The following is a 22,623-nucleotide window of genomic DNA, read 5'->3' as shown; positions in this document are numbered from 1 at the left end:
TTCAATATTTTGTAAATCTACTCCTGTCTTTATGCTTTCAGATAACAGGGACCAAACTTCATAAATTTAAGATTAACATTTTTCCAGGGAAACAATTTTTCAACTTGAGTAAAAGGTGTCAATTCCCAAATCTATCAAACTAACAAACATTTTGCTTTTCCCTTAAATAATCTAAATCACTCAATATTTTATGTTTTGTTTCTCTGCCCTTGTAGTTCCTTCATATGTAACCTGAAATATCCCAACCCTACTATTCTACTTGCTGATTTTCCCGTCTATACAGTTTTTTTGGATCTGGAATAGCCTGAAATATGCTCAACTGTAGGGAACAAAAAGAGGAAGCTATCCAATATCTTTAGTCAATCAATCAATCAAATCATCTAGCTTAGTATAGCTGCCATTAACACACACTGCTTTCAATTTCACATTTGTAAAAAAAAGATGATCATAACTCCCACCAATGGTTATTATAAACAGGCATTTTATAGCTTATACTGGTTCATGAAATTTTTATTTTAACAGCTCACGCTAATTTTCCCAGTACTAACTTGCTAACCTTCTGCCCTCAATGGCTTAAATATCTTGGCATCCTCATGAAAGGTGTTCCTGAATATCTGATACCTACTTGGGTAGCCTGTGCAAAATGAGAATGGGGATTCCCCTTTCTTGTCTAGGCATTCTCAGCCAACAGCTTTGCACATCATTCTACCTATGAACAAGATCCTGATAACAGGGATAGTCCTGTCAATCAAGACAAAGAAGTGCAGAAATAAACACTGAAGTAGTTGGGCTTCCATTAATCCTGTTGTGTGCCATGGCATTAGCTACTCACATTATATTTATCATTGTGGGAGAGCCAAATACAGGAGATTGCTATATACTAAGTTAAATCTTGCTATGGTGTGCTTCTAGAGACAAATGAAAATATTAAGGGAAGCTGAAAAACATATAGGTGGGCTAGGACAAGACATGACATTTTTGGAGTGGAGTGAGGGATACAAAATAATTGAGGTGACTTTGCTCTGTGAGAGTTCAGGCTTTAGGTTTGGAGGTTTCCATTCTGATATGCCAGTTATAGCACTTGCACTTTAATCTTTTCATAACAAAATAGTGCAAAGTTTTGTTCATAGAAATCATGATCAGAAAGAACCCCAAGAAGCAAAAGGGACTCTGAGGTCATGGTGCTCCTGAATCTACAAATTGTATAATTTCTGTTCTTGAGATATCTCCTTGAACCAGGAATACTTCACTGAAGATGATCTCATTCATGTTTACTCAGTACAGGAGGAAGCTATTCAAAGTGAATTGAGGGAAGACTGCCCAGAATATAAGCTACTATTAAAGACAGAAGAAAGATGAAAATGAAAGTGCAAACCTACTGCTACTGAAAAGCATGGGGGTTTCTGAGGTCTGGATCAGTACTAAAAAATGATAATGGCAGCCTAGGTTCACCATTCACACTAAAAGCATGTTGGAACCAAACAGTTTAACAACCCTACAGAAGTTAAACCTAATTAATACCAGTACAATTTCATTCTACATTCTCAATCTGTATATAGTCAGTAGAAGACAGTACTCCAACTTCTTATTGAAACCATTCTTCTTATTTGTTATATATTAATAATTTTCCTTTGAATTAGCATTGCTTTTTAAAGTTAATTTATTTTCTAACATCTAATTAGATATATAATTAGATAATTAGCTCAAGTACTCCAAATGGAAATACAACCTGATTCCAGAAACATGAAAAACAAAAATATAACCATCATTTTTTGTACTTACCTACTACTGTAAGATTAACTTGGGCTTGCTTACTACCCAGCTTGTTTTCCACTACTAAAGTATAACAGCCACAATGTTCCTGCTTTGTGGAGGAGATGGTTAGCTTACTGCTATTCTCAGCATTCTCAATTTTGATGTGTTCATTTTCTTGGAGCTGCCAAATTAAACAGGTTGATTAATATAGATATTCTAAAAAATATAGTAAACTAGGATTTCATAGGCTACACATATTAAAACATATTAAGAAGTGTGTTTAGCTGATTATAACATTATGTCTTTTCTTGAGATCATCTCTGTATATACGCTCATGTGATATTAATCACATTTTTAGTCAAGAAAAGCCTTAGAGAAGATGTTCCTATCCCACTGGTAAACTTTCAACCCAAATCTCATCTAAGGACGCTTAGAATGAAGAAATTATGAACAATCTCACCCTATACATTCAAAATTTAAAACTGCACTTTCGGCGGGAAAGAGAGAAAATGACATTTTGATTTGAGGTTTTAACAATAATAGTGAATTACTAATATAGAAATGACTAGTAATTCATTCATTCATTCATTCATTCATTCATTCATTCATTCATTCATTCATTCAATTTGTATGCCGCCCCTCTCTGAAGACTCAGGTCGGCTCACAATGCATTTAAAATCATTATAAAAAACATTTAAAAATTAAAAACATTAAAACTCATTCACACCATTCATGGCCGGATCTTGCCAGATCGCAAGAGCGAAATCAATGGCTCCAGGCCTTCCGGAAAAGCCAGGTCTTCACCGCTTTACTATACTATTTGGTATAACTAAAAAGTTGATACTGTAACTTTATTATGTATTTTACTGCACCAAAAAATGTCTGAAGTTACTGCTTGTTTCTTTTATTTCTTTTTCCCTCTCCCCTCATTTTATCTCCTCTATCCCCTTTCCTTTCCCTTTTTTCTATCGTCTTTATTTCTATTAAGAAAACACTTTTAATAAAAATATATTTAAAAAAATTAAAGCTATGACATAGGGGATTTTTGTTTGCTGTCAAAGTAAGCTACATCCTTAAATAAAAGTTGTTAATAGTCCCAATCATAAATTTTCTTGGAGACAATCAAATAAATATTGCTTTCCTTTGGTAGTAGTTCTACCATTTGGATTTGCGTCAGTATTACATTTTCAAACTAATTAATTATACCCAGCAAAAGCAAGAGTGGTTATAAGTACAAATAATGTATTAAATAATACCTAATATTAAATACCAGAAAGGCAATTTTAAATCACATATGCACAAAATTAACCCTAACATTTAATATTTTGTTTATTTAAATATTCTGATTTTTAACAAAATTACAAGAAACTATTCAACCAGTCCTTAAAAGATTTATTGTGGATTTTATTATTTCATTTTTTTAAATAGATCAACATTAACAGGAGAACTTGGAGCATTTACATTTCTTTGTCTTCCAAATTTGGAAATATCTAGTGAGATAATTCCATATCTACTTATGCACACATGCTTCTTTCCACTAGTTATTGAAATCACACTAGAAACTAAGAAACTCTATCGTATTGGGAACAGGCATTATTGGCAGCTTACACTCAAGTAGCATTACTTCACCCATTACCTCCCAAATAGCATTTACCAGACTTGAAAATAAGCTCTTGAGTTTTCCCAGTTGAAACTGTTGGTCTTCCCAAATATTACAGTGGATTCCATTACTTCAGATGGGGAAGCATCAGTGAGAAATTGGTATGCATAAATTGGAGTCAGTAAGAAATATCATTTAATTATAAGCATACAAAGAAAAGCACAGTTTATTCTAGATGTGAAAATACTTGGGTCAATGATTTTTTTGTCATTCCATTAATTTCCTGTTCGAGAATAGCTTTTCCAGTTCATTCATAGTTTCATTAAAAGTAAAGGCTATTTAGTTTGGCTTTTGTTTCCATAACTTTTGAGATTTATTTTTTTTTAAATCATGAACATGGTAAAACTTGTCTTGGTTAAACACCAAGCTGATCCTACAGGACAAGTAGTATATTCATAATTAGCATCAGAGAAGACAGTAGTATTTTCAATTTGCATTGTTTTGTCTTTTCTTCAAGTCCCTTCATTTCTTTTATTAATGCTCAGCAAGTGTTCGAGATATGGAATCCAGATGTTTCATGTAACCAAAGAACTAAATACATGTATTAGACAGTATTTCATTTACAACTGTGAATTAATACAATTCCTGTATTAGGGATCTTCTGATCAATAAAATTATTAGTGATAATGGTATGGTATGATGATACTGCCAAATCCTGGAAATCTTTAAAAGAGATATTGATAAAAACATTCAACACTTTGACAAACACCAAGTTTGTCAACAGCTGTTCTGTGCTGGTGCATGTAATCGTTGTGTGTCCCTGAATTGAATTTCATGATCATTATGCTGTAGCACATTTTTCACTACTGATGATTTTTTGAGTTGTCTGAATCTGTAGTACCTCTTGTGTTATTTCAGTCAAGTACGGAAATTGTTTTGTGGTATCAATATACAACTGCCAAGTGCTAAAGGTAGACTTTGGATGCTGTGAGTGGGGTCTCTGCCATCCTTGGCCTTTCTGGATTTTTTTTTTAGTCCACCAAAACAATACTGTTCAAGCACAAGCCAAGAGCCAATCATAGATAAGCCCTTACCTGCACCAATTAGAAATCATCTTGGCTAAAGACCAATCAGAAGTCAGGTCACCTGGCTATAAAAATGGGAAGTTTTGCTCAGTTTCTGTGGCCTGAATCTCTGAAGATGCCAGCCACAATTGCTGGTGAAACATCAGGAAATGGTTGTCTAAACCACAGTCACTAAACACCTGAAGGTCAATATTATCCAACAGATGTTGCCCACTTTACATTAGTATAATGAAGAATATAGCTGTCTTCCACTGTCTCCATAGCAGGCTAAGTTCAGACAAAGTAAAATAAACTGTGTTTGTGAGAAATATCAGAAGTTTAGAGAGGGTGTTCAGTTGTTATATATTTGGGTTAATATTATATATTTATCTCTAATAGTGTACAATACTGTCAGTGCAACTATACATTATCAAAAAAAAGGGGGGGGTTCAATTATTGTAAAGAGGGACAAAGATCAAGCTGTTTTGGCATCTTATATCTATATACAGATATAGTTAATTGTGTTATTTATAATTCAGTAAATATTATTTAAATAATGAGGGGATTAGAATCAGGATTGGGACGTTCTAGGTCAAGAAATTTAACATTTTTCTTTACAATTGTAGAGGTTTTTTTTATTAAAAAAAAACATCTTGGAGCAGATCAAATCAAATCTTTCTACCAGCATATTCAATTTTCAATCTTTGAGAATGGGATTGTTGTACCTACTTTCCTTAAAAGAAATCTCATTTTTTTAAAACTAGAAAGTGTTCAAATAAGGCCAGCAACATATTTAGAGCTGTTAATTTGTCCATTTCTGTCCCCCAAAATGAGAGATATTAATTAAACATATATCACAAGGACTTCCTTTACCACAAATGCATTCAGCTGGCTGAGGAATTCTGGCTGAGAAATTCTGGGAGTTGCGGTCTACATATTTTCAAGTTGCCAAGGTTAACAAACACTGGGCTACAGAGTTATTATTACCAGAATTTCATAGCTTTAAAACATTTTGCCCTTCCCAATGTATATTTGTTTACATACCAGCTTTTGGTTATTTACATACCACAAGCAAGAAATTATTTTCAATCTTGATCAAAATTCCATTTATGTAAACATCTTTTCTATCATGCAATTTATGATTAAAAGAATAGCAGCAAAAGTTCTATTACCTGCTTCCGAAATTTCATCCAAGTACATGTTAAAGGCAGGGTTCCTGATACTTTGCACAATAGCTCTACTGATTCACCAGACCTTACTTTCTGGTCTTCTGGGAACTGAACAATCTGAGGAGGAAGAGCTGATAAAAAGAGGAAACATTTTTGAGGATTTTTTTTTCAGAGGTAAAAACCACAAATATATTGAAGCGGATATATAAAATAGAAACCAATCGTTTACCCAGTCCCAAACCTATAGCTAACAAAAATACAGGATCTTGTTTATGATTATGATAATAGAATCCTTCAACCTCTACTTAATGGTTCAATGCCTACTAGCAAAATATATATCCAAACTAAAGAGTCAGTAAACCTCTTTTGAGTCAAATTCATGAATGATCATTCGTCAAAACTCAAAGGACAGAGAAAGCTTTATAAATCTGTGCTGATAAATCAGTCCTGGAAATGAAACCTGTCAGTTTCCTTGGCATACAATTGACTATCCAGATCCTTCTCACCCAACCAAAGCTTGCTTTTGACAGGCATGGCGAGAATGCTAGTCCATTATGAAATGCACTAACAACTTTGCCAGACTGTACAAACCTTTTCCTGCTAAAGCTGTAAGCCCAGTCCAACTTCAGAAATTCTTTACAGGGGAAAAAGTGTTCCAAGGTCATGCTGGCTATTCTAGCAATCATCCTATGCAAAGTAAAGATGGAGAGGATTCTGACTTCCATGGACAATCCTCTTGATCTTAGGATCTTCTTGGTTTAGACCTAGAGAGCCTCTTATATTCCCTGCTTCAGATTTTAGGGGAACAAATCTGCTTTAAATTAGTTTATTTATTCCTTTTCCAATTGTTTTGGTAGAATAATAGGGACACCTCCCCCCCTTTTTGTGTGTCTTTCTTACAAAATAGCTGGTCATACTGGACATGAGTTGATTTGACATGGAAAGTCATGAATTGTTCAGGTGTTTAGCTTAAGGACATATAAGCAATAATTAAGATAGAAAATTCACTGCGTTTTTAAAATGAAATTCTAAGCAGAACATTATTCATGTTTCAATTTGTTATCATCCATTTTCCTTATTTTGATTAATCTAAAAAATTCTAGTAAGAAGATGCTTCAGCATTCCTTTTGTAGAGAATGAGGTTTCTTTAAAATAGTATGTTGAAGTATACAATATATTAACCTGATACCATTAAAACTGTCTGATACCCAGACAGTTTTATTCTTTCACAGATAAATTAATTAAGACATTACAACAGGATGTGGACAAGGGAAGGATGGAGAAAAGGGCCATCACTGCATATGTTCTGCCAAGTGATTAGCTTTTGTTACTGGAAGATCTAATTACTATAAGAATTATGATTAAACTTAAGAACTTTGGTATTTCAATTCTGGTTAAATTGTTTTGCTTATATTTTTTCCTTTTATTGACGTGTGTGTGTGTGTGTGTGTGTGTGTGTGTGTGTGTGTTATACAATGGAAACTTCAATACTAAGTAACTAGTTCAAAATCAAAACTTTTATTGTGCAACAAATACTTTGATGTAATGTGTGGCAATATCTTTTGTTCTAATGTTGTAATCAATCTAGTATGGAAAACTCAAATAATTCTTAATTGTAATTAATACTTATATAAAAAAGAATTATGATTAAACTTAAGAAATTAGCCTTTTTAATCTTTTCTTTCAGATTCCTTTGTCTTTTTGTTATCCAGACTGTAAGCCTCTGAGATCACATATAAACCTTTCAGCAGAATACAAGGTTTAAACATTTTCAATAAACACATACTGTCCTGAACTTCCTACACATGGCTCACAGTCTTCTCCATACTAATAGTGAGCAATTAATACCTGCTTTGGGTGGAGTCTTTGGAGCTGGTTTCTTCTTTACAGTTGCCTCACCTAGTAAGGAAAAAAAAGTGCAGCTAGTTCAGTGTGAAATTCACATGAATGTTGAAACTCTTACTTATCCAACAAATCTTATATCTTATTTTAGGCAAAATCTACTACTTATAAATTATACTTTAAGGACGAGAACACTGGTAATCTCTACACAAGAAGAGATTCCTAGTGGGAAATAAATGTGTACACAGGTCACTGTATGAGATAACAAAGGCAAACTACATAACAAAGCTTATGATGAAGCTCCCAAAAGCTCTCTCAGCTTTCTAAGTTCTTTATTTGGGTAAGGTTCAAGGGAAAAGTAAACTCTAACATATCTCTTCTTACTGAGGACCTTTAAATCCAGACTTTTTAGCCAAAAGGAGAAGCTTATGCACATAAAACATTAGGCTGCAACACTTTCCTCACCACATCTATAATGAAATAGAAATCTTGATGATGGCCTTGGAGAATTAATAGAAATATTTCTATCCTTTCCCCTGTGCCTTGTCTCTTGTTCAAACTAAGGGAAGGAGATACGTTTACTTTTTACAAAAGCAAACAAAAAACAAAATAGGAATTTCAGATATGGAAGTTTTCAGCTTAAGATAACTAGGAAAGATAGCATGCATTCATAGAAACTGGAGTCATGAGAATAAATATTTTCTGTACATAGTGTAATAATGAAATAGAAAAGAGATAGTGCCCCACACAAATCTTGCTCTTAAACGCATTTCTGCAACCAACAGACTGAGCAGGCTGACCAAAATATCCTAATTAAAAACTGAAAATTATTGAAATTCATTTACTTTTCTATATTTTGTGCTAATGTCCAGTGTACCTGAAAGTTTATGAAAGCACAGGAAGGATATAAAAATTGTGGAAGGATGGAACACAGTCCAAGGATAACATTGAATGCATCTTAGGCTTATGTAGGGTACTCAATAATTTGGTAAATATGTTTTTCTTTCTGTCTCACATATGCACACAATCTGTCCCTCTCTTAAAGGATATGGGAGTGTCTATACATCTCCAATGATGTTGGTCTTTAGTGATCAAATACTCACGGGATATCAGAACAAGACTGAAGAAAAGCTTTCTTTCTTTAATTTAGCATGTTGTTATATAGCCTCCCATTCAATCAATACAGCAGCAAATATATCAAAAATATCATATAAACATATAAGAAGTCATTATTAAAAATGAAAAAAACCCATACAAATTATATACAGTATGGAGTAACCTGACTTTAGGTACGGGGGTTGGGGGGGGGAATGTTTCATATGGCAGCAGTCATAGTCAAGAAGGGACCCACCAAATGTAGATCCTTAGCAACATGCCTTCTTTTCCAGATCTAATGAGATGGGCTGATATAATCGAGAGGAGGCAGTTCCTCAGATAATCAGTCCCATGCCATGAAAGATTTAGTGTCATGTATGTGTGTTTTATAACTACCTCCATCACTAAGACTCAGGTATTCCATTTTAAATGGATGATTCAGGATAGGCATTTTACATCCTGTTTTTTGATGAAAAAAAGACAAATACTCCAACTTTGAATCATTTAATGAAACAATTATATAAAACTTCATTTTAAAACTTCATATCATTAAAACACTGTAGCTTTAAGCTGAAGAAAAGTGTATATTACGTGGGAGAAAAATCTACCTCCTGGGCCTGTAGCTATGAAACTTTTGTCATGCCATTTACTACAGTCCCATGAGAAGAGATGTTCAGAAGAGCCGTGTTTGTTCCTATCCCAGTCTCCTTCTCCTGTTTCCCTTTTCAGGCATTTTACTAAAAATAGAAATGCAGAACTCCCAACTCCTCTAACCTCTCAATAAATAGCTCTCTGTGCAGTTCCAGCCACAGCAAATCCACAAAAATGGGGAAAAAATGCATGCAACTGCACAGAGATCATTCCCCATCCACATATCCTTAAAACTCTGTTCCACCAAGATTGCTTCACCCAGACACAGGTTCCCCAATGGGAAGTCTGTGCCACGAATGTACTCGGCCCTATGTACCATGCTGCAAATGTACTCTTTCACTAACCATTTCTATTTCATGCAGAAAAAAGGCAAACAGATAGTTCAAAGGCAGTTCAGGTTGTTTGTTCACAGAGTGCCAGAGTAAATTTCTGAAATAATTTACCATCCAAAACAAAAGAAGACAGAAGTGAACATTGAGATAGGTGAAGGCAGCATTTGGCTAGTAATATGAGAAATAAATAGCTTAGCAGTAAAAATAAGAGGGTTCTTGAACACTGATAGAGCCCTGGTGGAGCAGTGGTTAGAATGCAGTGTTGCAAGCTAATTCTGCCGACTGCCAGGAGTTCGATCCTAACAGGCTCAAGGTTGACTCAGCCTTCCATCCTTCTAAGGTCGGTAAAATGAGGAGCCAGATTGTTGGGAGCAATATGCTGACTCTGTAAACTGCTTAGAGAGGGCTGTAAATCACTGTGAAGTGGTATATAAGCCTTATTGCTATTGCTATAGTGTGAGAAAAGCTGCTGTCAAAGAAAAGGCCAAAATCCTGGAGGTGCAGATTATATTTTCCTTATTTTCCCATCTAGTCACTAATTAAAGCTATTAATTAACTCCTGCAAGTTTTTTTTTTCTTGAAAAAGTTGTTCTGGAAAATTTATTGCCTTGCAAGAAAATGTAGCATTTATAAGCCAGATTGAAGTGAACATATAAACAACCAGTTTATCCTTCTTACAAGAATAATCATGTTGCTGATGCTTGGCCGTCTGCCCTATTTTGCCAGGTAGGAAGAGAAACGATTCCACAAAGTGTCTGATTACAAATCATAAAATTCTAATAATTGTATAGGTAATTCCTATTTTTTTAAAATCAAGGCAATTCTTCCTAATATACACAAACACACATATTTCATTTTGAATGTTTGTTTTTTAGTATATCCTCTCCCTAGTACATAAAGTGGAAATAATCAAAACAAAATGAGAGTGAATACATAAACACACACACAAATTTCAAAATGCCCAGATAATTTAATATTTCAGTAATGATCAATTGTATTAAAAATTCTACTACAAAATATCAGATAAAGACTCCATTGGGCTGAGCTCTATTCCTTGTGACCACATGATCATGTCCATGTACTTTACCAAGCAAAAATATGGAGGTGGTTTTCCACTGTCATTTTCCAGGAAGGTTTTTTCAATTCTTCAGTTTAACTCTAGCCCCAGGGTTTTGTGGTAGACTTCAGTATGATTACACTCCTATTAATAATGTGTTGCTCTGTCACTTGATGATGGTCTTCTACAACGAGTTCATATCTCTGACTATTCAGATCTAAGTCCTATGATGTTCAGTAAGGCTTAATGCCAAGCACACACTGGCCAATATAAATCTACTGCTGCCACAGAAATAAGTGATAAAAATCCAAAATACATCTGCAATTCTACCTTCCAAACTTATTATTTTCCTTTGTGTTTCTTTTTGTATTTGGGCACTTTTTCAAACAAAAAGTGGTGGCTCAGCAGACTAAAAGCATTGTGATTAACACCAGCTGTCTGCAATTACTGTAAGTTCGAATCTTACCAGGCTCAAGGTTGACTCAGCCTTCCATCCTTTCTAAGGTAGGTGAAATGAGGACCCAGTTTGTGGGGGCAATAAGCTGACTTTGTATAAATATACAAAAGTATGAAGGCTATTGCTTAACGCATTGTAAGCCACCCTGAGTCTCCGGAGAAGGGCGGCATATAAATCAAATTAAAAAAACAAACAAATCCTGGGGTAGAAATGCCTACTATTTTTATTTCTTAAGAAAGCTCATAAAGCTGTAGAAGCTTTCTTATACACTAAAGATATTAGATATCATTAATTGTTCTGCAGCATGTTAACTTCATTAAAAAAAATAATTAGTTTAAAACGTTTATAAAAAATTAAATATGATTCCAGGAACCTGGTGGAGCCAAGGGAATTATGTTGTCCACTGTGGATTTCTTCCTATCATATCTACTAGTGCACAGTGGTGCAGTTTGTGTTTATGTTGTTTTAAAAACAACATAAAGAGCCACTGGAAATCATACCACAATGAATATGTGGGGAGGATGGCTGTGCTTAACCAATCGGCTTCGAGCCTCCCCCATTTACCTCCATGCTATCAAGAATTTCAGTGAAATCAAGTGGGGCATAGAGCTGCTCCTCCAACTGAGACATCCAAGCTGCCCAGGGGTGGGTTCTACTTACCTTTACTACCGGTTCGCAATGGGGCCGCACACACGCGCTTGCTTCACTCGTGCGTGTGCTCTTCTGCGCATGCGCAGAAGCGTTCTGATGACGTTGGGGTTGGTGGGCGGAGCCTCCCACTGGTTTTACTACCAGTTCTATAGAACCGGTGCGAACCGGGGGCAACCCACCACTGAAGCTTCCTCACTCAATGGAAAGCTTATCGGATTCAAAATTTTCAAACAGTTCCCAAAGCGTTGAGAGCAGAAGAGGAGTTAAAAACAAGGGAAAAGCTAATTTTAGCATGAAAAAACAATTGCATTCAAAAATTTGATTAAATATTTTGTATCTTTATCAAATATCTTTAGAAAGGATGTAAGGAACTATTTACTTAAGGGTTCCTTCAGTTTTCAGATGAAATTACTGCTGTTGTGGGAAGCTATGTCTCTGAATGAACTCTGATTATAATATCCTTAACTAAGATTAGCCAAGATTTGTTGCTTTCCAAGTCATTACTCTTCTCCCTATGAACTGCTCCCCACATTAATATACAGTATATTATAGTCTCCACCTCCTAGAACACATGACTGTATTGCTGTGCTACATAAGTAAAGGAAGGGCAAAGTCTTAAATGAGCAAAATACTTTTCATGAAGCCTGCTTTGACGTATTTTCTTTCTTTCTGAGCCCAACATGACAACACAAAACTTACTCAATAACCTCTGACCCCCAACTAACTTGCCAACTTGCCTTTTTGGACTGCCCTGTGAGTCCTCCTATTTCAGTTTTCTAAGTTGAATGCAACTTGCTTCCAATACTTTGTTCTGCCTTACATTCTAGGATGCAAGGAAGTATTAAAGGCAGCTCTTCAATTTTGTATGGGAAATTAGTTCTGAATAATGATTAGGAATCTCGTTGCAAGGAAAAAAGTCAGTATCATAAAGGGGAAAACCAGTTTTAATTAGAAATCAAGTAAGGAGGGATAGACAGACATTAGCCAAGATCTAGATTCTACTTCCCAATCTTGCATAGAAAGATGAGTGCGAAAAAGAAAGAGAGCTGGGAGGGAGAAGGTTAAAAAGGAAAGGGAATTGGCTTATGCAGACTGCTTCTTCCACCACTGAAAATAGGCATGTAGAATAGTGAAAGAGGAAATGGCATAAAAAGGCCCCACGTCTTTATCTTTTCTATTGTCAACCATATGTAGATCACTTATCAAGGTTTGTGATGGCACAATTCCTTAATGAAAAACCAACCATTCCTTAAATGAAAGACCTAAATTCCAAGTTTAAAACACAGGCCAGGGACAACCAGGTCTCAAAATAAAATTTAAAAAATGATAGAGAAGAAAAAAAGAACCCCTACCCTAAACTATTCCTACCTTATTGCTGTTCCAATCTCCATAGCAGAGACAGGGAATATTTACCTCACTACATTAAGAAAACTCAGTTGCTCAAAGTCACTTCAGTACAGATTACAGAGTCCTCCCCTTAAATCTAATCCAGGAACCATTTGCTATTTGAAATTTGCCACAACAACCATGTCAGATGTTCTGAAACAGTGTATTAAATTCAGAATAACAGCTGCAGAAGTTCTGATGTAAGATTTTGCTGATGTCCTTGGATACAAGGGTCCTAATCGCTTTTTCCAATCACTCTCAAGTTTTGGTTTTGATGTTAGTCTATAGGTTGCATACAAGATCATCTGCTGAACACCAGAAGGTCATCAGTATAGATAAAAGCATTGCAAATCCTATGCAGCATTGAAAACCCATGCTGAGCTTGCAGCAACAGGCAATAAGTAAAGTGATACAGAACAATTCATAATCTATATATAAGAAACTGCTGTACAGCAAAAAAATTAAATCAGATTAAGATGTGCTGATATCGTTGAAGAAATATTTGCCAATGAAACAATATCACAGTTCATTTTAGAAGGGCTTACAGAATTATGAATAATTTAATTTTTAAAGTGGATGTTGCATCGCAAATGAAAAAAGAATAAAGCTTGTTAGTGCAATAGCAAAAAACCTTATGTGCTTTGTGTACAGCACAGATAAGCTTTCATGATCTACTTCTGTAGTGGCAATCAATAACAATCACACTTTCCTTCTGCCAGCTCCCAGATAGCAATGCAGAAATAAACTGTAAATAAAACCTTCATGGAAAATTCTGCTCTTTGCCAGTATTAACTAAATCACAGCTTGTGTCCGGATGGCATAAACTATAAAGCATAATAATCTGGCTGAATCTCAATAGCATACCTCGCAGAAGCTTTAACTGGGTGCCAAGAAGGAATGGTTTGTTCAACTAGAACATTCTCCCCATTGCTCTACACATAACAACTGGATTTCACAGTTGCACAACACTAGCCTGAAGAAAGTGCCTAGCTATAAGGAAAAGCCATAAGTATACATCTTCCGGAATGTAAAAAAAGGAAGGTGATTTATCTCCAATCCATGAAATTATTACATTATAATTGGAATTAATCTTTCCAGGCTGGGGATAGTGTTGAAGTCAAACGTTCCTCAGTGTGTGTGTGTTTGTGTTTACCTATCTTTCGTAGCAATTTTAATAGCACTTTCTAGGTTTTGGAATTGTACCAATGTCACTTTTTTCCTCAAGACAAAAGAAACGAAAAATTTATTTATTTATTTATTATTTATTTATTTATTTATTTATATAATATACCGCCCTTCTCCCAAAGGGACACAGGGCGGTGTACAGCCAACATAAAACCCACAAATATAAAATTTAAAAAACAGATGATAATAATAATAATAATAATAATAATAATAATAATAATAATAATAATAATAATAATAATAATTTTATTTATATACCGCCCTCCTCCCGAAGGACTCGGGGCGGTGTACAGTCAAAATTAAAACATAAATATACAATATCATAGTTAAAATTAATTAAAATCATTAAATAGTTTTGGCCGAATTTTAAAACCCAAAGTTAAAACCCAATTTAAAATCATTCAATTAGACAGCCCCGCCTGTCGGAACAGTAGGGTCTTGAGGGCACAGCGAAAGACCCGGAGATCAGACATGTTACGAATATCCGGGGGCAATTCATTCCAAAGGGCAGGGGCTCCAACAGAGAAGGCTCTCCTTCTGGGTGTCGCCAGCCGGCATAACTTGGCCAACGGCACCCTGAGGAGTCCCTCTCTGTGGGAGTGGGAGTGGGAGCCTCGGTGGGAGGCTGTTGTGGCAGAAGGAACCTTTCGGAATCCATCAGGCGCCTGGGACGGAACCATCTAGTCGGTTCCATCTCCCTGTGGCGGGGGGAAGCAACTTGAAAGTCTAAGTGAAGGAGCGAATGATCTGTCCATGACAAGGGTTTAATGTCTAGGTCCCCTCTACCAAGATCATTCAGCCACTGACCAGAGATGAAAATCAAGTCCAGAGTGTGTCCCCCTGTGTGAGTGGGGCCTTGCACTAATTGGGTCAGGTCCATGGCCGTCATGGAAGCCATGAACTCCCAAGCCACCTCTGACGTCTCACCGATGGATGGCAGGTTGAAGTCTGGGGGTATCAACCACCACCCCGGCTATCACGTCGAGTAGCTCAGGCAGGGTTGCTGCCATGTGGCAGGGAGCCAGGTACGTAGTCAGCAAACCCATCTGCACCCCACGACCCCACTTCACAAGAAGGGACTCACATCCGGCTATCTGAGGAACAGTGGCCTCCCTCGGACAAAAACTTTCTCTAATAATTGCCGCTACCCCCCCCACCCCTCCCCTGAGCCCTCGGCTGATATAGATTAAAAATATTAAATAGTTAGGCCCATATAATTAAAATAAACAACCCAATTTAAATGTTTAAAAAAGAATTAACAATTAAAATTTAAAAATTAGGCCAGCCCGGCTTGTTGAAATAAAAGCGTCTTGAGGGCCTGGCGGAAGGTGCGCAAGTCGGGAATCATCCGCATCTCGGGGGGCAATTTGTTCCAGAGGGCAGGAGCCCCCACAGAGAAGGCTCTCCCCCTGGGGGTCGCCAGCCGACATTGCTTGGCCGATGGCACCCGGAGGAGCCCCTCTCTGTGGGAGCGAGTTGGCCGGTGGGAGGCTATTGGTAGCAGCAGGCGGTCTTGTAAATACCCGGGTCCTAAGCCATGGAGCGCTCTAAAGGTGGTAACCAATACCTTGAATCGCACCCGGAGGACCACTGGGAGCCAGTGCAGCTTGCGCAGGAGAGGTGTTACATGGAAGCGCCATGACGCTCCCATAACCACCCGCGTGGCCGCATTCTGGACCAGTTGGAGCCTCCGGGTGCTCTTAATTTAAACACTTGATGCCTTGTTGGTAATACTATCTAACATAGATAATCTACTATCTAACATAGCAAATATTTTTTATAAAATATAAAACATTTATAATACAATAATAGATAAATAATTTCCCCCTTTCCCTACTAAAAAGTGCTCTATATCTATATCCACTCTGGAGAGAAAAAAAGATACAAAACACTGGTCATATTTATTTTGATAATAACCTATTAAACTATTGCTGTAATATTCTAGTCCAAATGCTAGGATTTAGCTTGGGCACAAAACCTCCCATAACCTCCCTTCTTCATAAATTGGAGATTATTAAATTCTGGGGAATGAGTACATTCAAAAACAAACACACAAGCATTTGAATGGGGACAGGTTTATTTCTAAATGTAAGGTCAATTAGTGTTATGCCAAGCAGTGAGTTTGGCTGTCCTCAAAAACCTGATATTGTTCTATTTGATATTTTGAATAGAATGCTATGCCATAATATAATTTTCTTAGAGGTAACTCTAATTTGGAAATTCAGACACTGCGCAGGGTTCCACCTTCTTCTTTTCTGATGAAGTGAAGTCAACATACTGTATCAGGAATGATATTTATTAACCTCGTTCTCCGGAAAAGTAGAATAATCAAGGAACACATTTGTTTGGCCTAAAAATCAAAACAGATTTTATGCAGTAGCAGGCATGAGGACCTATTTCCTCAAGGATTCAGATACCACAAAAACAATTTAAAAGAAAATGCTGGAAGAAAGACAGACAGAGAACCGCACCATAAACTCTGAAGCAGCTGAATTTTTCACTGAGCACAGAAGGGACATGCTAAATTCTCTGGAATGTAGTATTTGTGGATTTATGGAATGCTATTTTAGCAAAAGATGATGGGAATTATAATAGAAAAATAAATAGACAAAGTAAAGGGCAGCAAAGTAATGAGACGTGAGGCAGTTAATAAGCAGAGTTAGGGGATAACAGAAAATAAGATTCCTGACCAACAATGTTGCTAAAAAGAGAATTATTCAGGCTATATTCCATTATTGGATAAAACTTTTTTAAGGTATCAAATGATTGCTTTGGTTAGTATGTTCCACAAATAAATGTTTTTTTAGCTATCTTGGTGGATTTGTGAGCTATATCAGTAATAAAGGGAGTCCTGCTGCTTTCCATGAGTTAAAAGTCATAGCAGCAGTTGTTCTGAGGAACGGTGGGGTGGGGGTTGCCTGGAATCACCAAGTTGGGTAACATCTCTAATGTTTTCTAGGGTCCCTTAGAAGTCCCCCCCCCAAAAAAAGGCTTTATATTAGCAATTTTAACACTGAGTTTAAGATAATTTGTTCAGGAAACACACATACACAAAATTAATAAAGAATTAAATAAGGGGCTGGCACATGTTTGAAAACAACATGTTTTATATTAAAAAAACTGACCTTTGTAAATAATTTGCAAAAGTTAAGGGTAGCAGGAAAATCCTTGAATGGAACAGAACTGATTTTCAAACAGAAATGGTCAAAAATAATCAAGTATCGCTATTAAAAGTTGCATTTTCTTTCCACACTAATTTTCATTCTAAATTCTAAACCTTGTTGTCCTGTCCATACTTTTGAAGCTATTGCAATACTCACAAAGATGCTTTTTTCAAGAGGCAACTGGATTTTTCTGGTTTTTCTTTGAAGATGGTGGATGGTGGGGGAATGGAAGGATTCCAGTCAGAGCTGAAGAAATTTTTGGGTAAGAAGCGAAACATCTTCAAAAAAACCCCAGAAAGTCCAGTTGCCTCTTGAAAAAGAGCATCTTTGGGATAACCATGACCTGGATGACTGAGAATCTCCATAGACATATTGCAATGCTCTTTTTCAGGAGAATCATTGGAAAAGGGGGAACATAAATCAATAAAGACAACATGATGATTTTTCCAGAAAACATGAAAGAGAAACTTTCCCTAAAGTATTTGGAGACAGAATCAGTCCTTTCATTTTTGCTAATTCCTTATAACGTCCAGGATTTTATAATGAAAATAATAATTTCAAGGATGAACTTGAAGACATTTATTTTGAAAGCAGCAAGAACAACAAATTAAATTTGGACTTAGCACCACTACTGAATATTATCTGTGAGTGAACTTGCAATGATTTTGCCTAAACATTCCAAGGAATATTTCATATAACTAACTGAAATGCATTAAAAATTTTATTGGGAAAGTGGGCTAGAAAATGAGGTTTTATGTTTATACAAACTCCAGAAGATGTATCTTGAAGAATATTATTAGCAAGATAGCATAAACATTATTGTCAGCATAAAAATCTTCATTCATATCAAACTGAAGAAAAACATTTAATAACACCTAATGTGAGTACACACAGCCCTTTTTAATCAGTAAATCCACAGATCACCAGTTCATTTTTGTTCATTTTCAGAAACAAAATCCACAAAGAGTTTCCAGGCTTTTATAATAGTAGTCATTGCACCTTCTCTAATCAAATAATTCAAATTTAAATGAACTTTAATCAAAACTATCTGAAAATTTGATCAAAGTACTAAATTAATGGCTGTATCTTATATTCTCTGTATAACATATCTGCATTTATTTGGAATAGTAACCTAAAAGTCAGCAACTAGCATGTTGTATATATGACACTCATGACTATGAGCTCATTCTGCTTACTATGGCCCAAAGATACAATAAACATTTTTAAAGGACAAGTCATCATGATGTCAATCCTGTCTCTCCCTAACCTTCTACAGACAGATTTTATCTTTAGTTGCTCTGGTGTGAAAAAAAATGTTTTTCTTTCTCCTTCCAACACAAAACTTGTTATAAGGACAATATAGGACACTAACTACAAGTAAATGGTTAGTCCACTAGTGAGAAACAATGGCAAGAAGGAGATGGGCAGCAGGAAGAAGGCAGAATTGCTTAATTCCTTTCTTGCATCTGCCTTTTGCATCTGGAAAAGATAGTCAAGGAGCGGATTTATGAGCACCTAGAAATACAAGGTTATTCCTAGAAGCCAGCATGGATTTATTAAGAACAGGTCACGCCAAACCAAACTTATTGTCTTTTTTAATAAAGTGATTAACTTATTGGACCAAGGAAATGCTGTGGATGTAATATACTTATTAGATTTCAGTAAGACATTTGATAAAGCAGACCAGAGCCTGCTTGGTAAGATAAAATAATGCGGGATAGATGGTACCGCTTCCAGATGGATTTGTAGTTGGCTGACTGACCACACTCAGCGTGTGGTCCTCAATGGAACTCTATGTATGTGGAGAGAAGTATGCAGTGGGGGTTAAACAAGGTTTTGTCCTGGACTTTGTAGACGGAGCTCTAGCCCAGAAATAAGAAGGAATTTCCTGACTGTGAAAATAATTAATCAATGAAATAGCTTGCCTCCCAGAGTTGTGGGTGTTCCATTGCTGGAGGTTTTCAAGGAAAGATTGGACAATCATTTGTCTGAGATGGTATGAGGACTATAGGGATCACAATACCTGTGAAACTCCTGATTAACAATTTTATGCCAGCACTAAATTCCTCTCCATGCAGTCTTTTCTCAATATTAATTTCGGAATAAAGCTAGATACTTATTCAGTAAATCAGAAGTTTTGTTTTCCTCAGCCAACTCACAAAACCCAAGCAAGCATTTACATTTTCATAAGGGAGAAAAATAACCAGCCTGTAACATAATTGCAAATTGGAAAGAGAAAAAAGACATCACAGAAGTTAATTTGTGTACCCCTGGTTATATTACAGCGGAAAATTTATGTGCAATGGTTCATAATCACATTGGATTGTCCTCCAAAACATATGTATGCCAAAGCTTGTTTGCATCATAACAATCACAGCTAGTCAATGTCTTCATTGAAAGTCACAAGAAACTAACAGGCACCAAAGTTGTTCAGAAAAGCAAGGCTATCCAAGAATTAGTGCTACATGCACAATAATTCTATCAGCAGAAGATAACCAATTTTCATTGATTTTTTTTCCTTGCAGTTACAATTCCTTAAGCATCTAAAAAAATTTTCAGGTAATATATCACATGTTTCTTCATCATACAGCCCCCAACATCCCCTTGACTTCTGAGCACACAAGGTTCAAACTGCTAAAATTCAGCCATAAACTATCAAATTACAGGAGCATGATTTACTATTAATCTGTTACTTTGAATTATATATATATATATATATATATATATATATATATATAGAGAGAGAGAGAGAGAGAGAGAGAGAGAGAGAGAGAGAGAGAGAGAGAGAGAGAGAGAGAGAGAGAGAGAGAGAGAGAGAGAGAGAGAGCGCAATAGCACTTAGACTTTTATAACGCTTCACAGTGCTTTACAGCCCACTCTAAGCGGTTTACAGAGTCAGCATATTGCCCCCAACAATCTGGGTCCTCATTTTACCAACCTTGGAAGGATGGAAGGCTGAACATATGACCTTCGGATTGGATTTATATAACAACAGCAACAGCAACAACAAAATAAACATTAGTAATCCTCTCTGCTTCTTTAAAGGAATCTCCTTGCACACTGGTACAATGTCATGATATCACTTACACCCTCCTCAAAAAAGAAGAGAAGCTCAAATTCTCAAACGGTTGTCCAGGATTAGGATTATGGTAAAATTAAGATTAAATGTAGATGTAGGTTTAGAGGTGATTATGAGGCTGCAAGGGGAACCTGTGAAAGTTATTTGCTATAATTGGAAGGTGTCATTCTTTAAATGGAAAGGACCTGTTGGATTGATTACACCTATGGTTTATCTCTCGATGTTTGACAGAATGGGGAGACGTAATGGAAGAAAAGGCTTTCTGACAAAATAAAGGGATGGGATTCATTCATCACAGTATCTGAGCTATATCTGAATACCTCAAGTATTTTTATCAGGTTTCCAGGTTCAATACAGAGAAGTTGATACTCAGGCAATTTAAGTAGGTACAAAGTATTCTGTGAGATTCTCTCAAACCACCTATTTACATGGTGAAAATGATTACTTTGACATTTGTTGTTCAGCTGTTGGGGTTACAGTTGAACAACCACACGGGAGAAATATAAGGCTTTGAGATCCATGCAGCAGTGCCAGCCAATTTGTGTGTGTGTGTGTGTGTGTGTGTGTGTGTGTGTGTGTGTGTTACTATAATCAGACTTTTTGGATTGACCATCTCAACTAATTTGGGAACTCCTCAAATCCCCAGTCAGGATTCTTTTAAAGATTTAGTTTCAATATATCTGGAAGAGACCATTTAAATCATAGTTACAGAAAACAACTTCAAAGTACCTATATAATTTCAGGAAAAAAATGAAGAAAAAGCAAAGATACATACTTTCTGTTCCATGCACAGAACCCAGTGAAGTCTTTGGCTTTTTGGTCTTCTTTTCCATTGACTTTAAAGACTCTAAAATTGGAAAACAGGTTGTGGAGGGAGGTTAGAATAATTAAGAATCAAATCACCATTTTGAGTTAAAGAGCAATAACTGAAATGGAAAAAGAACTCTGATTTGTATTTCATTTGATTCTGATTGGGCTAGAAAGCAAATGGAGCTTGTTGGGTGTTGTGATATTTAAACAAAGAGGATTTGGACAGGCTACATTTTGAAGAACAGAATGAAAATAGTTTTCTTTGCTCCCCAGGAAATGTTACGATTAGAACTCTTTAAATCTCTAAATTTTAAACATCCATCTTATTACTGTACTCAAAGCATGCATGCAGGTTATTTGAGTTATGTCCCATGTGGAAGGTTGTTTGCTATGAAAACATAGGAATCTGCTGAAGAGGACTTAAAATGAAGGAGTTAGGAAAAATAAAGTCTATTGAGCTAATGCTGAAAGAACTTATCAAGTTTCAGTTTTGGAGTAGAGCCACATAAGCCGATATCAGGGTTTTATGCTAAAGACTTTAGGAAAAGCAAGACTATTTGCATGAAGATCACTCACATTGCATATGTTCTACTCAAAAAAAGATGTTTGTATCTCTGTATCATTGTAAAAACTTAGTTAACCAGAACCAATAGTGAAACCAACAGAGCTTGTACATATACTATTAGAAGATAAAAGGTGAAGGTAAAGGTTCCCCTCGCACATATGTGCTAGTCATTCCTGACTCTAGGGAGCAGTGTTCATCTCCGTTTCAAAGCCGAAAAACCAGTGCTGTCCGAAGATGTCTCCATGGTCATGTGGCCGGCATGACTAAATGCCAAAGGCGCACGGAACGCTGTTACCTTCCCACCAAAGGTGGTCCCTATTTTTCTACTTGCATTTTTTATGTGCTTTCAAACTGTTAAATTGGCAGAAGCTGGGACAAGTAACAGGAGCTCACCCCGTTACACAGCACTAGGGATTTGAACCGCTGAACTGCCAACCTTTCGATCGACAAGCTCAGCATCTTAGCCACTGAGCCATCGTGTCCCTATTAGAAGATACATTCAAGCAAAATAATGTCTTCCGTCTTTTGAAGTAATCTTACATCTTTGATTGCTCTAAATAGTCACTGGTGTGCTTACCTGTGGCAAATAAAAATCAATTTCAAGCATTTAAAACAAAACAAAGCAAAACAAAACAAAGAACACAACACAATATTCTACTGGATGGAAATGACTAATCTAATATATAGGTCTGGTCAAGCAAGTTACTAACAAGGGCACATGCTACAGTAATTTTGATGAACATGAACTGATCTAGTTCTGG

General features: G+C 36.2%; 1 protein-coding gene across 1 annotated transcript in view; it reads right to left on the bottom strand.

The window, feature by feature from the left end:
• MYLK (myosin light chain kinase) overlaps positions 1 to 22,623 on the bottom strand; it is a 194,398-nt gene that overhangs the window by 39,361 nt on the left and 132,414 nt on the right. The window contains exons 18-21 of the mRNA XM_070950178.1: positions 21,263 to 21,334; positions 7,437 to 7,487; positions 5,592 to 5,719; positions 1,783 to 1,936 (exon numbers count right to left, since the gene is read on the bottom strand). Coding sequence (XP_070806279.1) covers positions 1,783 to 1,936; positions 5,592 to 5,719; positions 7,437 to 7,487; positions 21,263 to 21,334 — 405 coding nt within the window. The remainder of the gene's footprint in view (positions 1 to 1,782; positions 1,937 to 5,591; positions 5,720 to 7,436; positions 7,488 to 21,262; positions 21,335 to 22,623) is intronic.

Source organism: Pituophis catenifer, unplaced genomic scaffold (genome assembly GCF_029215685.1).
Source record: "Pituophis catenifer annectens isolate HBS135680 unplaced genomic scaffold, rPitCat1.0.hap2 SCAF_1, whole genome shotgun sequence".
Taxonomy (NCBI): Eukaryota; Metazoa; Chordata; class Lepidosauria; order Squamata; family Colubridae; genus Pituophis; species Pituophis catenifer.
Note: the sequence above shows the minus strand (reverse complement) of the source record. Positions and strands in the feature narration are given on the sequence as shown.